Source organism: Geotrypetes seraphini, chromosome 16, assembly GCF_902459505.1.
Source record: "Geotrypetes seraphini chromosome 16, aGeoSer1.1, whole genome shotgun sequence".
Classification (NCBI taxonomy): Eukaryota; Metazoa; Chordata; class Amphibia; order Gymnophiona; family Dermophiidae; genus Geotrypetes; species Geotrypetes seraphini.
Genome location: NC_047099.1, coordinates 50,914,256 through 50,932,038, shown reverse-complemented (window position 1 = coordinate 50,932,038; position 17,783 = coordinate 50,914,256). Strand labels below are relative to the sequence as shown.

General features: G+C 46.7%; 1 protein-coding gene across 6 annotated transcripts in view; it reads left to right on the top strand.

Annotated features, from left to right (window-relative positions):
- The window catches only part of ADGRE5 (adhesion G protein-coupled receptor E5), a 75,577-nt gene that overhangs the window by 52,159 nt on the left and 5,635 nt on the right, over nt 1-17,783 (top strand). For all 6 annotated transcript variants that reach the window (XM_033924303.1, XM_033924301.1, XM_033924302.1 and 3 more), the window contains 11 exons: nt 3,298-3,408; nt 4,556-4,614; nt 5,709-5,804; nt 6,118-6,289; nt 7,131-7,235; nt 8,749-8,948; nt 9,365-9,526; nt 11,125-11,316; nt 13,079-13,299; nt 13,832-13,898; nt 15,264-15,355. In XM_033924303.1, the coding sequence (XP_033780194.1) occupies nt 3,298-3,408; nt 4,556-4,614; nt 5,709-5,804; nt 6,118-6,289; nt 7,131-7,235; nt 8,749-8,948; nt 9,365-9,526; nt 11,125-11,316; nt 13,079-13,299; nt 13,832-13,898; nt 15,264-15,355 (1,477 nt within the window). The remainder of the gene's footprint in view (nt 1-3,297; nt 3,409-4,555; nt 4,615-5,708; nt 5,805-6,117; nt 6,290-7,130; nt 7,236-8,748; nt 8,949-9,364; nt 9,527-11,124; nt 11,317-13,078; nt 13,300-13,831; nt 13,899-15,263; nt 15,356-17,783) is intronic.

Genomic DNA, 17,783 nt, shown 5'->3' with positions numbered 1-17,783 from the left:
ATTGTACAGTCGAGCTTAGTGCTACATCATCATTTAAGTATCAGCAACCAACATTCACCAAACAGTACTCAATTCTGGGGCTGCATCCTCCTAGGATCAAGAACAATTTTCTTAACCCCACAAATCACATTCAGAAGGCCTGTATGAGCAATCTACTTGTTAATCTTTTCTTCCCACACTTTGTATTTCACGGGAAAGACTCTACCACCTCCTGATAGGACCCAAAAAAATCCCAATCTTGGCTTAAATGCCTGATTCACCAAAACCACTCATCTAGTTTGGGTCTATGGAGAAAGAGTTTGATGACTTAGGACCTAAATACTGGAAGTAGGCCTTTAAAACCAATCGCCTTCCTTTTCTCTTCTACTTGGTCACTTTTCAGTGTCACCAGCTCACTTATTCCAGATGGTTTCTCCTCTTTTACCCTACTCTTCCCAATAAATATCAATCATTTTATCTTGTTTATTCACATAAATTGTTATCCCATATACAAAATTCAGGAATGTGCCTACAGAGAATTGTTTGATTCTGTACCTTTCCCCAGAAGAAACATATAAATACCTTAACAAAAGTCAGATCAAGATTACATCATTAACTAACATACTGCATTCAATTAAATGTATGGATATTTCCCTAGGTATCTCCAAGAACCACCTGAATTGAACTTACAAACTCCCCAGAGCTATTGTCCATCTGTTTTCTTTTATGATCTAAACATAAAGGTTTGCAACCTTTGTTATCGGAATATTGCCCTTTACATGATCCCTACCACTGCATGCATTTTAAAACATGTCTTCCCTCTCTCCCCAACAGCCCCAAGTCTGCAACAAAGTCCTGGTCGTTATTAAAGCTTGGTGCATCACATTTGAAGTCAAAAGATGCATTGATTAAGATATATGTCTACTGTTTGTCATCGTGTTTCATGCAATGGCTGTATTTCCAGGGGGCAGATCTTTGAAAGCCTTTGATACTTTGCAAATAAACCAGTTGGATCTTCGTCATGTTTTTATGGTTACATTTACAGAGGCGGTAGTTCTTCTCAATCCTGAGTACAGATTTGCCAACCATTACACGAAGACCTACTGTATTTCTCTTAAATCAGGTCTCCCTTCCTGGTATGTGTAAAACACTGAACCTCCATAACCACTGACTTGTCATTAAGACTTCCACTTTTAGGTCAATGGGCACGTTCTCACACGTCATATAACACAAAAACATCCTCCTTTCATAGATATTCTCTATTATATCATTCATGCTCATAGCCTTATCTCCGTATTCTGTCACTGCTTTACATTTCAAATTAAGGAATATTTTTACTTATTTATTTCTTCCATTTGTGCGTCACACATACCTATACAAGCTCTTGGCGACATTACAGAGGAAGGGGTTAGAAGAGGGTAGGGAGGACAATAGAGGGCAGGAAGATACAGGAGGAGAAGAGGATACAAGTGATTAGGTGTCAAATAGGTGAGTTTTCAGTTTCAGGTTCCGTCCTGGTCATTTCAGTAAGGTCATTCCAAGTTTTTACGCCTAGAAAGGTGAGCATGGAGTGGAAAACACATTTGTATTGCAGATTTTTTGTGGAAGGGAGATTTAGAAGTATTCTGTTGAGAGTTCTGCGGGAAGTAGACTTTGCCTTGGAGAAGAGCTGGATAAGAGGAGCCGCGGAGTTTCCGTAAAGTATACAGTGAATGATGCATGCAGTTTTGAAGGTTATTCGTGATGGGATGGGTAGCCAGTGCAGTTGCCTGATGAGGTGTGTAATCGAGTCATATTTTCTCAGGTTGAAGATTAGTCTGACACAGGTGTTTGGGATGAGTTGCATTTTGTGAATCAGAGTGGTGTTGATTCCCATGTAGATGGAGTTGCAGTAGTCTAGTTGTGGAAGTATCATCAGTTGTACATCCTGGTACACATCTGCCTGATTTTCCATGCAAACCCAGATTACTGGTACGCTTTCTCCATATACCCTTTATCTCTTCCCAAGTCTCTCAGGTACTCATAGATTTTCCACAGTTTGTCCAGTTGTAACAAACAACCTTACAGAAACTCAGTCCCACTTGTTTGCAATTGTAACGATGATGTACCTCAGAAATCACCACGCAGTCAGTCTCTTTGGGCTAGATGCACTAAAGTCAGCAACGATTGCTTTTACCGACTCAATGCACAAAACAGCTTGCCGCGTGTTTTTCCCCTCGATCGCCCATTTTCTGATCCAGCCATGCAAATTAGCTAAAACCCCATGCAAAGTAGCCAAGCAATTGATGCACCAACATCGATTTGCTACACAAAAGAAAAAAAGGGGGGAAGGGGTTTATCTATCGGAAAAATTTTCCCCTATAATAGACTCTGGAAGAGCGTTCCAGTTTTCCACCACTCTCTGGGTGAAGAAGAACTTCCTTATGTTTGTACGGAATCTATCCCCTTTTAACTATAGAGAGTGCCCTCTCGTTCTCCCTACCTTGGAGAGGGTGAACAACCTGTCTTTATCTACTAAGTCTATTCCCTTCATTATCTTGAATGTTTCATAAGAACATAAGAATTGCCGCTGCTGGGTCAGACCAGTGGTCCATCGTGCCCAGCAGTCCGCTCACATGGCAGCCCTTAGGTTAAAGACCAGTGCCCTAACTGAGACTAGCCTTACCTGCATACGTTTTGGTTCAACAGGAACCCATCCAACTTTGTCTTGAATCCCTGGAGGATGTTTTCCCCTATTTGAATCCCTGGAGGGTGTTTTCCCCTATAACAGCCTCCGGAAGAGTGTTCCAGTTTTCCACCACTCTCTGGGTGAAGAAGAACTTCCTTAACTTTGTCTTGAGTCCCTGGAGGGTGTTTTCTCCTATAACAGCCTCTGGAAGAGCATTCCAGTTTTCTACCACTCTCTGGGTGAAGAAGAACTTCCTTATGTTTGTATGGAATCTACCCCCTTTTAACTTTAGAGAGTGCCCTCTCGTTCTCTCTACCTTGGAGAGGGTGAACAACCTGCTCAATAAACAATGAACCAGCTGGGAGAATATGGTTGTTGATTTACCGCTGATCTCTGGGGAACTCGTTTACACCTGCTCTGTAAGCATCTCTATTCCCTCTCCCTCAGGAAGATGATAAAACCTTCCACACCCGCCTTGAAAGAATTGTGGGAAAGAACAACTTCCCTTCCGCCCTGGTTTTAGCGGCAAAGGAGAATTGGAAATCTCCAGCCCCTGCTGTTCCTGCCTGATTCTTCCCTTCCCTCAACTTGTCCGTACAGACCCACTGCCTCCCATGTTTTAATATCTGTATGATTTTTCTCTTTCACAGCTCGCAATAAGTGCACCAAGATCAATGGCACTTACATCTGTGCTTGCGATAAAGGCTACATCTCTTCAGAGAAGGTCTTACAACAGAGCAACCAAAATCCAACTTGTTTAAGTAAGTATCTAAATAGGTACAGACAAAGGAAGAATGTTGATGTTCTGACTAGAGAGTTGCATGGGGACAGAAATCCCACCCGTCCCCGCCAGGATCCTCTCCGTCCCCACCCGTCCCCGTCAGGATCTCTCTGTCCCCACCCATCCCCACAAGGAATTACCTCCATCCCCGCCCATCCCCATAAAAAGCAGCAATTACTTCACACTGGATCATCAGTTCCACAGTTTCTTTTGCTGTTTTCCTTGTGGAATCTCTTTGGTGGAACCCTTTTTTTGTTTTCTGTTCAGGTAATTAACTTAGAAACCTCCTCTTTTACTAAGGCTGATGTGTTCAGTATATTATATGGATGAACCCTGCTTCCAAAGCCTTCCATCCCCTTGGGAGTCCCGTGAAAGTCCCGTGGGCCAGAGGGGGGTCCCCGTGGGAGTCCCGTGGGTTAGGAGGGGATTCCCGCAATCCCCGTTCCCATGCAGACCTCTTGTTCTGACGTCGCTGCCTAGATGTGGGGTCCAAGAAGTGAAGTCGGAGGAAGAGCCGACGCTGGTGCGAACAGCAGGTTGGGGTTTCCGGGAACGTTAAAGATTTACGTGTTTCTACTTTAGAGCCCGACCGAACCCAGGATCTCCAGTTTCTGCCAAAACTGAATCTACAACTCACATTGGTTGCTCAGTTTCGGCAGAGATCAAAACCATCAATATAAAAGCCCCCCACTTCCTCCTTCCAAGCTGAGCCCAACTGCTCCCCAGTGATATCCCCTCCCCCATCGACCTCTCTTTTATACTTCTCATTGGAGGGACCCAATCCCACAGATTCCTACAGGAAACTTAAAAAGGCTGGTTTGTCCAGCGACGTTACTGGCCAGATTTTATGGTAGGTGTCCTGAAAATAACAGGATGGTTCAATAGACTGGAGTGAGCTCGGATAGCAACTCCAGCTGCTGGAACCTAGGATAGTACCAGGAGGACTTAATGGTCTATGGCCCAGAAATATCAAAGTAAAAAAGACAGGTTAATTTAATCATGAATTTGTAATGCGTATAAGTAATGGGCAGACTGGATCTTTATCTGCCGTCATGTACTATGTTACTGTGTTTTGTGGTCAGCAGTCATGACCCATGTAGTAATGCTCCGTCTTGTTGCTTTCTCAGGGGTCCTCTGCCGCTCTTCAAATGACTCCCAACAGAAAGGCTGCAATGATACAACTGACGTAAGTACCCAAGAGCGTGCCACTGGCAGAGGTGTGAAATATTAAATGCTACCTTCCTCTGCACTTCTAGTCCACCCCTCCCTGCTTTCTCTGTCCAATCCCTTTCTCCCTCTGTCTCTATTTCTCCTTTCCTGTCCTCCCCCAGAGAATGCCGAGCATGTATGTCCAATGCTAATGTCTCTGGAAGTGATCCAAAGAATAGCTACCAAAATGCCGGTTGGCCAATGCCCAAAGCTTTATGAGACTTAAAGACCTAAATATGTAGGCCCAAACGGAAAGGAGAGTCAGGAAGATAAGCGAGAGACATTCAGATACCTCAGATAACACATAAGAAGCAAACATTTGAGGTCCTGTATGAGGCTTAAAGGGGGTAGACGAAGGAAAAATATTAGGAAAGGATAATGGATTCACGTAGGGTTACCGGATGTCTGGGGAAACCCGGACATGTCTTCTTTTTAGAGGACTGTCCAAGCAGATGATGGCAGATAAAGGCCAGTTATCACATTGACACTGATAACAGCATGAGCTCTTTATGGAAAGATGAAGATACCAACTGATCACTTTATTTATCCCTGAGCACCTCCCCTGCAGGTCTAACCACTTAGCTTTTTAATAATCACAATTCCCTCTAAGGTGCCTCCCATTCTGGTTTATTCTTAAAGCTTGGAGAAATCCGTTAGCTTAGCAGGGTTTTAAAAGGGGTTGGATAATTTCCTAAAAGAGAAGCCCATAGGCCATTCTTCAGATGGCTTGAGGAAATCCACTGCTTATTCCTAGGGTCACAGGAGGCAGCTTGGGGTTTGAATCCACAACTTCAGGGTGCTGAGGCTGTAGCTTTGACCACTGTGCCACACTGTCCTCCAATATAGTATCAGGTGTGGGCCACGTATAGGACAATGAAGCTATTGTGACATCACTGCTGAGGTTGGCTCTTGGGCATTGGTGGAATGAAGCCTTATGACATCACAGTCTCAGCTCTGGAATGTTGATACTCTTTGGGTTTCTGCCAGGGACTTGTTGGAAACAGGATACTGGGCTTGATGGACCTTCGTTCTGTCCCAGTATGCCAATTCTTATGTTTGTGCTTCTTCCAGAATTTCTTCTTCTGCCTGAAGAAGTTCATTGGTTCTTCTGTGCCAGACTGCAGCTCCCTAAGAAGTCAGCCCCAGCAGGGGAAAAAACTGCTGCAGGTAAACAAGTCCTTCATTCTCCACCTTGGCCGAGAGCGTAGGCAGTAGAATGTCTGAATGTGCAACATCTCCCAGCATCGAGCGGCGACACTTCTGGGGCCATAATAGGCGACTTTCCCAGTGCTTCCTAAATCGTTTTAAAAAAAAAAAAAACTCTTACAGATTTTCTGCCAAGTAATTGAAAAATGATCTAACCGCACTTCTACTCAGCGCAGCGTTTGGGATCCGGCAAGGGATGAGAGGCTGGTGGGGGAGGGGAGCCTTGGGACTTATTCTGAACCCCATTTTAACCCCTATTGGCTTGGTATCCCAGAATATTTTAAACGAGGTGGATAACAAACTCTCTCGAGCGCAATGGGACGGCGACCAGCTTCAGAAGCACCAGCAGGCTGGCGAGTTTCTGCAGCTCATGGAGGACACGGCGAAAGACTTCATGTGGCTCTTGGAGGACGGGACCACCGATATAAAAAATGGCTCAAGAATGAGTAAGTAACAGGAGAAGGATGGCATTCTACTAGTCAAGGGTTGCTGGCAGGTATATGTTGCATCTTAACCAACATTTTGCTTTTCTCCAGGACTCTAGTGCATGGCAGGTCAGGATGGGTAGCTGTCCTGCGAACCCAGGGCAAGAGGAAACTGGGGTGTCACACTGCTTTTTCAGTCTGTGAGTCCACAGGAACACAGACCTGAATGGGAAAGGGGCGCTGAATGCAACCTTTGCTCAGGATACCATTTTATTCGGGATCTGCCCGACTGTGCTCCGCTCCCTACAATAGGTCCTACTGGGAAAACCTAAGGCTGAAGGAATCTAAGCCCCCATCCCCTATAAACACACAGCTGGTACTCCAACGCCATTACCTACAATGACTCCTTCTGGAAGAGGCTGGGACTGCAGGGGTCTCCCCTCCCCCCCACATTCAACCCCCTTTTCCTACCGCAGTGGTTCTCAACCCTGTCCTGGAGGACCAACAGCCAGTCAGGTTTTTTTGGGATAGCCCTAATGAATATGCATGAGAGAGATTTGCATCTAACGGAGGTTTCAGGCATGCTAATCTGCGCCATGCATATTCATTAGGGCTTCCCTGAACACCTGACTGGCTGGTGATCCTTCAGGACAGGGTTGGCAGCCTCTGTCCTGCAGCATCTCCTGTTGCGAGGCTGAGACTATAGGAGCTGTGAGCTTCCCCCACCCCCAACATTTCAGCACCTCCTGCTGGAAGAGCCTGGGACAGCAGACTTGTGAAGTCCCCCGTTCCCAGCATCTCCTGCACTGTTATTTCCAAAATACTCTGTGGAGAATGGTAACACCTCTTCCCTTGGTTGCAGCCATCTGGAAAGGCAACGAGAACCCACAAAGTTCCATAAGCCTGAATCAGGAAGAAGCACGGATGGACCTCGACTGGAAAACAGCTGCAGGACCGAATAACAACGGTAATGTTCATCTTTGCTAAAACGGAAAATAGAATATAGTACAAGTTAGCAATGTCGACAGACACACTATGGACTGCTAGGAGATGAGGCATATCCTGGACATGAAAGAAGCCCCTTCCCCCCAAGACTGGAATGCAGTGGTGTAGAGAGGGTGCGAGGCATCCCCCCTTCTCCCCACCTCCACATGCTACTTCCCCTCCCACGCCACTACCCTTCCCCCGTCTCTCTGTCACGTTCCTTGCGGGAGCAGCAACCCTCAATCTGCTGTCATGCCAGCGTTGGCTCTTCCTCTGACGTCACTTCCTAGGCATGGGTCCAGGGGTGCCGAAGAAGGGGCGGGAGGGGAGGCGGAGCGGATGGCTGCCTATGCCTTCAACAAGACGGCACCCGGGGAGGACCCTCCCCCTTACGACACCACTGCTGGGATGCTCTGAGATGCATGTAGCCCAGGTATGGACAATGTTTCCAGCACAGTGGTCCCTTAGCATCCCTCAGGCATGGGTGCCATGCTTGATGTACATTGGTCAGACTCTGCTTGGTATATCTTGTGTTCTCATGAGTTGGAGTTTGAATTACGAAGCACAATGCCTCCAGCAGCACAGAAACATAGAAACATGATGGAAGGTAGAGGCCAACTGGCCCATCCAGTCTGCCCATCTCCTCCCTTCCCTAAGAGATCCCACGTGCCTGTCCCACGCTTTCTTGAATTCAGACTCAGTCTCTGTCTCTACCACCTCTTCCAGGAGACTGTTCCACTGGCCATACCTCTCTCTGTGCATCGTAGCATCCTTCGAGCTTTTGCCGTCACCTTTTCAGCCTGTTTGGCCACCTTAAGATCATCACATACAATCCCACCCAAGTCCCGCTCTTCTGTCATGCACAAAAATTCTTCACCTCCTAAACTGTACCGTTCCCTCGGGTTTTTGCAGCCCAAACTTTGCGTTTCTTAGCATTAAATCTTAGCTGCCAAATTTCAGACCACTTTTCAAACTTCACTAGGTCCTTCCTCATGTTATTCACATCATCAGGGGTGTCTACTCTATTGGCGATTTTGGATCATCCACAAAGAGGCAAATCTTACCTGACAACCCTTCAACAATATCACTTACAAAAATGTTAAAAAGAACAGGCCCAAGAACTGAACCTTGAAGCACATCACTGGTGACATCTCTTTTCTCAGAGCGATCTTCATTGACCACTACCCTCTGTCACCTTCCACGCAACCAGTTCCTGACCCAGTCCGTCACTCTGGGGCCCATCCCACATAGTCATCCTTGCAGCCATAAATATACTTGTAATTCAGTGCTGGATATGGTGCCGGCATTGAATTTCCACATGTGCTGTGGACTGTGGGAGATCGCTGGTGATCTCCTGTGATCTGAATATCAGGGGGACTGAATCCCTAGCACGATCTGCAGTATCCATGGAGGTCAGGATTTAGCCATGTGTTTCATCCCACCACAAGGGTGGCTTCAGGTAATAGGATTTCGGAACTTCTCTGCTTCCTTTGCAGGGGTCGCGGTGATGGGTCTGCTCACCCTGGAAAACATGGAAACCGTCCTTTCCAACGCGAGCCTGAAAGACAGGAATAGTTCAGCGGATGTCCGGGAGAAAGAGGAGCTTAGGGTCATCTCCAAAGTGGTGACTGCCTTCGTCAGCTCAGAAGACACAAAGAACTTGAATTCTCCTGTCAATTTCACTTTCTCCCACTCGGTGAGTTTCAGAAGGCGGGGGAAAGAGGGAGGCGGGGGGTGGGGACACATGTTGCTTTTATTACAATTTAAGGAAGGGAAGGTACCCACTTTTTTTTCCCAAGCACAGTGTTTCAAAGGACCTCCCACTTTCAATAGCCTGGAGTTCCTGTGAAGACATGGAGACTTAATTCAACAAGTCCACGCAGCTCCTCTCGCCGAGCTATGCTTAGAAACAGCTACCAAATACCAGGGCAAAATTTACCCCCCTCTAGTGTCTTTAAAAAGTCCCATCCATCCACTACAGAAAATAGCTGGGAAGCCTTCTGGAACACTCCTCTGCTTTCAGATCCCAGCTTGGGGGCAGACGTGAAAAAAATTAACTTTGTTTGCAAAAACTCAGAGCTATGATTTTCTTTTTTCTTATTCTGCCTTCAGAATACTGAGGAACAAGAAACCATCTGTGCATTCTGGAACCACAGTGAGAACCGCTGGTCCCGGGACGGCTGCTGTAAGCTTCAGGGAAATGCCACCAAGACCGTGTGTGCATGCACTCACCTCAGTAGCTTTGCCGTACTCATGGCTCACTATGTCGTTGAGGTGGGTGGGCGCAAATGTTGGAGTGTCAGCATAAGGGAGGCTAGCTACATCAAGGAGGATGTGGGAAAAGTCTGGATGTTCCCTAGTCTCTTTAGTCAATGTTTGGGATGCGGGGGAAGGCGGGAAGAAGGAAGGGATAGTATCTGACTGCTAGTGATTTGAACATCAGGATGGTGGATAGAAAGCCAAGGCTGAATTACAATATTTTAATGAGGAAGGTAAACCTGACCTTATTATGACGGCAGTGGAGTGCTGAAAAAAGTTACCCGTGAAGGTGGTAGAATCATCTTTACTGGCGATGAATTAAGAGCAAGTGTGTTGCACATCTGAGTGGGATAGTTTAGGTTGAGGGATCCTGTCTGACTGAGGTCTCTTCCAATCCCATTTATCCATGATTTCAGGTGACCTAAGTTTCCAAGTTTATTATTTTCTTGATATACAATCCATCAAAACATATCTAGACGGTTTACAGTCAATAAAATAAATTTAAAAGCAAACGTTAAAAAGTAAAATTAAAAAAAAAATAATCACAAAATTTAGTGAGAAGAGGGAGGGAGGTAGCATGACTTAAGACTGACATTACAGGGATGGAAGGTACATGAGGTGGCAAAAAATACATCGAGATAAAAAATATATATATATGAAGTAGAAGGGTGGATAGGATATTAGAATCTTTAAGATTCTTAAGGCCCTATCTTTCTGTGGTTCTCAGAACATCTCTATAAGACTCGTCTGGGTCCATCTTTCTCTGGTTCTGAAGACGTCTGCAGAACTCTTCTGGGTCCATCTTTTGCTGGATCTCAGATGACGTCTTTAGGAGTCTTCTGTGTCCATCTTTCGCTGTCTCAGATGACGTCTGCAGGACTCTTCTGGGTCATCTTTGGCTGGTTCTCAGATGACGTCTTTAGGAATCTTCTGAGATATGGTGACCAGAATTGAGCGCAATACTCAAGGTGTGGTCGCACCTTGGAGTGATACAGAGGCATTATAACATTATTATTGACCAGGTCCTTAAGATCTGCAATAGCTTTGCCATTTCAGTCAAGAAACAACTTCTACTCAGCTGTTCCTGGCACGAGGGTTAATTGTTTTTGTAATCCTCGTACAATCCTAGTTTAAATTTGCAGGTTATAAGAAGCAAAAAGAAAAAAAATATCAAAAGGAACAATTACAACACAAAATAAAGAGCAATGGTGGCAAAAATCTAATAAAATTTTTGAAAACTGTTCAGAGATTAGGGTGGGGTAGAATTTCCACAGTTTCTTTATTAAAATTGTTTGTTGACTTGGGGAGGGGTGTAAGGAGTTCACCCACCCCCAGCCCGGGGGTTTGGTAATTGTGGTGAAATTATAACTGGAAAATGCAATTGCTTTTGACAAATGTTCCAGACGTGAATTTGTTTATATCTGCCATTTAATGTTTTGTCTCGCAACAAAGTTTGTGTAAATATTGCCATTTTGTCAAACAAAATAAAGAAAGAAAACCAAACAAATTGTCCAAAACATGAGGCTTTTTCCCATGCCCAGGGCAGAAAGCGCCCAAGCGGCCCACGGGTGATGCTGTAAAAATTCTGATTCTCTGCCTCCTTCCCCCTCCAGGACACGCGTCTGACGGTCATCACCCAAGTGGGCCTGGTCATATCGCTGCTCTGCCTCCTGCTCTCCATCGTCACCTTCATGTTTTGCCGCATCCTACAAGGTACCCGCAATACCATCCACCTGCACCTCTGCATCTCGCTTTTCCTGGCGTACACCATCTTCCTCTCCGGCATCTCTAGGACCAGCAACCAGGTATGTACGGCAAAGGAACCTTCCAGGGATAGGCCATTACTAGGGTTACCAGACGCATTCGCGGACTTCCTTCCTGCCCGACAATGCAGGCTGCAGGGGGCGTGGCTACAGTGGGCTTAGGGGGCGGGCATGGGTGTAACTAGGCGGGCCTGGGGGTCTGGATTTTGCAAAAGGAAAATCTGGCAACCCTAGCCATTACTCTACTGAATCCAGCAACTGGCTTCATTGAAAGCATAGGGACGGTGGGAGCAGGGGCAATGGCGGATTGAGGGTGAAAGGCGCCCTTGTCTCCGCCCCACACTCCTTCTCCAATCCCCACCACCACGCTCGCCCCCGCTTCCCTTCCCCCATCCGTCCAGTTGTTCGCCGCCTTGAGTAACAATTTTAACGTGCTCATGACCCTGGCGGCTCTCCCTCTGGCGTCACGTCATATGCGCGACACCTGGGAGTGACGTTAGTGGTAGAGCTGACGTGGTCACGAGGAACACATTGAGGTTGATGCTCACGGCGGTGAACCACTAGAGGAACGGGGGAAGGGAAGGGGGATGCACGCGTGACGAGGGGGAGGAGTGGAAAGAGGCAGAGGGGGAGGAGAAGAGGCGGCTTTGCCGGTGTCCCTGCCACTGAGCAGGGGTTAAGATGGGGGTGGACAGCCACAGCCTTAGAGGGCCACAACCCAGTTGAGTATTCCCTTAATTGTCCCTACAACCTTTAGAACCCCCTGTGTATCTGTCATAATCAGATTGTAAGCTCTTCGGAGCAGGGGCCATCTCTTGCATGTACAATATACTTTTCTGCGTGCGTCTGGCAGCGCTGCAGAAATAATAAATTGCTTTTGGTGTATTCAAGATTTCCACAATGAAGAGGCATGAGATTGATTTGCATATGGTGCTTCTATTTTATGCAAACAGATCTCATTCGTCGTGGGAATCTTGAAAACCAGACACTGCTTCCATTATATGCAAATTTCTGCCATGCATATTCATGGTGGGTAACCTGAAAACCTGACTGGCGAGGGGGGGACTCCGGGACCGAATTGAGAAACACTGGTCTAGCTCAGTTGGTTAAGCTACAGATGAGAGGTGAAGGAGTAAACGGGTTAGAGGTGCATGATAACTTCCCGATGAGTGCCAGGTCAGGAATAAGCAGAGAGAGGGAGACTAGAGAGTTGCACGGGGACAGAAATCCCACCCATCCCCTCCCGTCCCCGCCCGTCTCCTCTCCATCCCCACCTGTCCCTGACAGGATCCTATCTGTCCACGCCAGGATCCTCTCCGTCCCCACCCGTCCCCGCCAGGATCCTCTCCGTCCCCACCCATCCCCGCAAGGAATTACCTCCATCCCCGCCCGTCCCCATAAAAAGCAGCAATTACTTCTGACAGGATCATCAATTCCACAGTTCCTTTTGCTGTTTTCCTTGTGGAATCTCTTTGGTGGAACCCTTTTTTTGTTTTCTGTTCAGGTAATTAACTTATAAACCCCCTCTTTTACTAAGGCTGACATGTCCATTATATTATATGAATGAACCCTGCTTCCAAAGCCTTCCATCCTCGTGGGTTAGGGGGGATTCCCGCGGGACCCCCGTGGGATTCCCGCGATCCCCGTTCCCGTGCAGACCTCTAAGGGAGACTGTGTGTGATGAAAACAGGATGGGAAGGAGAGAGGCGGTGCTTGATGGATCCTCGATGGTGTAGGCTGTGATCTGCTCTGTGCTGTCCTGCGCCTGTATGTCGGGGTGACTGGGGTGTCTTCTCTCTTCCAGACGGCCTGCAGCGTGGTGGCCGGCCTCCTGCACTTCTTCTTCCTGGCCGCCTTCTGCTGGATGTGTCTGGAAGGGGTGGAGCTCTACTTGATGGTGGTCCAAGTCTTCAAGACGCACACCCTGAAGAAGAGATACATGTTCTCGGTAGGCTACGGCATCCCTGCTCTGATCGTGACGATTTCGGCAGCTGCCAACAGCAAAGGATACGGCACAAAGAACTAGTGAGTCGACATAAGCCTCCGCGCTGTGTCCGCTTTCTGCCTCCCGTCGATTTTTCTCTCCGTTCCCTCTTTCCCCATTTCGAGTTCCCTAAATTAACTGCAGTGCTTCCTGTGACACGCACGGTCAAACCCGAACGCTCAAACACACCTGTCCACACATGTACATTACACACGCCACACGTGCAAAACACAGATACAAACACAGATGTGAACATTCATATGCATGCAGTCGCATAGTAAGGAGGGGGAGATGGTCCTCCTAAGGGCGCGACCCCTCTCCTCCTCCCCTTGCCCATTTGTTCCATATTGCAGTAGAAACATCTACCCTCTAATTACAGGAAAATAACACGGCAAAGAGTAAAACCCAGACTAATATACATAGACGTGAGAATTTATATAAAGTGGCCCCACGAGGAAACCATTGCTCCGCAAACACATCTAGGAAGAACAGCGCCAGCAAACGTTTCTCTTCAGACTGCCGGGGGTCTCAGTGGTGCCTCGGACGCTAACCCCTCTCTTCTCCTTCCAACAGCTGCTGGTTGTCCCTGGAAGGGAACTTCACCTGGAGTTTTCTGGCCCCCGTCTGCATCATTGTTCTGGTAAATGTGTTTTACTGCTCTCTGACATCGTTACTGCTTTAGCTCCCTCGTTGCACCGTCCCCCTACAGCGCAATTTGCTGAAGAGGCAGGAACTTCAAGTTTCCCCCCTCCCCACCACGGCAAGTACACCTCCATCCAAACTTCCAGCGCCCTCTGCTTAGAAAGGGCTCCTATGTCACTCTGCAGTGTCTCCTGGCAGATGTAACACAGTGCAACAGCCCCTGGGCAATAGAACCACAATCCTCTGCTTCCTCACCCCACCCCCCAATCTTCTGATCCTAGTTCAGGGGTAGGCAATTCCAGTCCTCGAGAGCCGGAGCCAGGTCAAGTTTTCAGGATATCCACAATGAATATGTATGAGATGGATTTGCATGCACTGCCTCCTTGAGATGCAAATCTATCTCATGTATATTTATTGTGGATATCTTGAAAACCTGACCTGGCTCCAGCTCTCGAGGATCGGAATTGCCTATCCCTATCCTAGCTAAACACAAGTTCTAGGGGTGGTGAAACTGACAGATCGCCCAGTCCTAAGGTACAGTATGTCCCCCAAAGATGCAAAGTTACCCGGTTCCAGGCTGGAGATTTTTGGACAGTCCTGGTTTTGAATTTGCACCCCAAAGCAGCCTGGGATTTGTAGTGCCTGAACTCGCCCATTGAAATCAATGCTGCAAGTCCTCTCATTCAACAGGATGGGATGGTCTGGTCAGAAATCCAGGACCATCCAGCCTGGAACCAGATAACTTTGGCACGAAAAGAGCAGCCAGTGATGTAGTGGGGGAGGAAGGGGAGGAGGGGCATACCGCCCACCTGCCTCTTCAAAATCTTCAGCGACAGCAACCAGTACCTCCCAGCTGATGCTTGTGCCGGCTTCAGCTCTCCTTCTGACATCACTTCCTGGTCACGGAATGACATCATAAGAACATAAGAATAGCCTCACTGGGTCAGACCAATGGTCCATCAAGCCCAGTAGCCCGTTCTCACGGTGGCCAATCCAGGTCCCTAGTACCTGGCCAAAACCCAAGAAGTAGCAACATTCCATGCTACCAATATAGGGCAAGCAGTGGCTTCCCCCATGTCTTTCTCAATAATAGACTATGGACTTTTCCTCCAGGAACTTGTCCAAACCTTTCTTAAAACCAGCTACGCTATCCATTCTTACCACATCCTCTGGCAACGAGTTCCAGAGCTTAACTATTCTCTGAAAGAGGTATGCAAGCAGGGCACGTGCGACGGGGAAGAGCGTGGGGCGAACAGCACGGTGATGCAGGGCACCACTGCTTTGGACGGGCCTCCTTCCCTCGCTACACTGCTTAGAGCAGCTGCATCAGTGCCTTTTCTCTCTCTCTCTCTCTCTCCCACAGATCAACGCCGCCATCTTTGTTATCACCGTCTGGAAGCTGGCGCAGAAGTTTTCCACGATTAACCCAGATATCGGGAATCTGAAGAAAATCCGGTGAGTGTCTCTGTCAGCATCGGTTACTTCTTTCTCTATACACCAACAGCCTTTCCCTTCTCTCCCCCTGAATTCAGCCTGTGGCAGTCAGCATGTTTATGTATGCAACTCCAAAAGCTTGTCGTTTTAAAAGTTTTTGGGTTTTTTTTTTTTAGAAAAGACAGTTGTTTTCCAAGCAGGAAAAATGAACTGTTGGATGAGTTCTCTGATAATTCAAGCACATTCTTATTATTTAGAAAGTCAATGAAAACTTATTTGTTCAAAAGATTTGTGCGCTGATTTATTGTTTTTTTTCACTGATATTTGTATTTTCACTGAAATGCTATAGTCCTTTTGATGTTAACCGCCCAGAACTACTGGTTGGGCGGTATATAAAAAAATAAAATTGTTATTATTATTAAAGGCGGGCTAAATCGAGTGGAGGTGTGGCCTTGTGGTTACAGCCGCTGCCTCAGCACCCTGAGGTTGCGAGTTTGATCCCAGCCTGCTCCTTGTGACTCTGGCCAAGTCATTTAACTGTTCATTGCCCCAGGTACCTGTCAGGTTTGTTAGTGGCCCCCACAATATATGGTTGGTGGGGTCACTTGAGAGGCGCCCTTGCAAACGCCAGGTCCCAGGTTCAGTTCCCTCACTGAAGATTCACCAGGAAGTAGAATCAAAGAGGCACAGCCAGAGGTGATTGCATAAAGAATATATTATAGAAATAGGCTTACAGAAAAGTAGTATTTATAAGCATTACAATTAAGCATTACAATTTATGAGAGAGCAAAGCAGTTTCCCTGCCTTACAGAGTCCAGAAGGAAGCGTGAAGTTCCAGGGAAAGGCAGAGAGAGAGAGAGAAAAGGGGGATGGGGTGATGGTCCAAGCTTCGTATTCCATAGATAATGAGAAGGATAGACAGAGAAAGAGAGAGAGCTAGAGCTCAAGAGAAACAAGAGAGGACCAGAGTGCCAAGAGCCAAGAGATAGATAGATTTTTGTGTGTTGCAGAGAGGATTTTATAGCTTGGAATCTTATTCTGTGTATAGAAACTATTGTATGTCCCAGTATCTTTCTGTTTAGAATTTGTAAACTGTTTGAAACAATGGTTAATTTAATTGATAAGGAGGGTGTGATACTTGCAGGCATGGTAGATGGGATTAGTCTCTGGCTTCTTTGTCCCATTCAAGCAGCCTATCTTCTTGATCTGTGCACCTGGACCCATTGTCCTAAGCACCCTCTTAATCAGACATTAACACCTTTTAGCTAATCATGATTCAATCAGGGCTACTTAAAACAGTCTCCCTGCCCTCAGGGTCTATCTGCATTCACATGCCAGAGTCAGATTGATATAATTTCCCATTGGCCTTCGCTGACATAAGTAATGCCAATTAAAAATGCTGAATGGTAGCGATAGGTATGCTGACAGTACCACACTTAGATTGTGAGCATGCCTGAATACTTAAAGAGTGCCTGATTACCGTTCAATACATCGTAAGCTGCTTTGGGTGAATCTCTTCGTGAAAAGGCAGTAAATAAATTTGAGCTGGATACTCAGTGCCTGGCACCAGCACTGAAATTTAGATTAATAGCAGACGCCACGTCATCTGAGTGCTCGTCGATATTCAGAGCTGGTTAGTGCCACGGCAGCCTCCCTGAGTTTTCAGCCGCACTAGTCGGTCAGGTCCCGCTGAAAACCTGGGTGTTGCCCAGTGGCCAGAATTTAACCTCTCCGACCTGATTACATTGATTTAAATACTTACCCCTTAATTTTATGTTTGTCTTGGGAGGGGGATTAATTTTAAACCATTTTGAATTTTGTTTTTCCACTAAGATAGTATAGAAAAATCTCTTAAACAAATAATTTGTATCGTAATTGATGGAGGGTCACCGGTCAGTCACGGAGAGTTGCGGAGGGATTTGAACCAGGGTTCCCTGGCACTCTGCTTGCTCCTCTGATCAAAAAGTTTCTCCTCCGTGCTATCAGACTTATGGGAGCCACTGTTAACTGTATTCCCAGTGGTTGGAGCAGCTGCCTTGGCACTCTGAGGTTGTGACTTTGATTCCCACTGCAAGCTCCTTGTGACTCTGGGCAAGTCACTTAACACTTCATTGCCCCCAGGTACAAAATAAGTAAACTGCTTTGATTGTAACCACACGGAAAAAGCGGTATATCAAGTCCTTTACCCTGTACAATCGAGCTATTGTGACATCATTGATGTGGTTGACTCTTATTGGTGGAATGATGCATTATGACATCACAATCTCAGCTCTGGATACTAGATTGAAAGTCTTCACACTGTAGGGTCATGAAATGGTTAACCGTTGTTTAAAATATTGCTCTGGCCTACATAGCTGAAAACAGTGTACAATCTATTGACCTCATCTGCCTAAAATGTATGTCCCTACCTTACCACTTTGTAAGCTAAATAGATAAGAGTTTGAGCCAT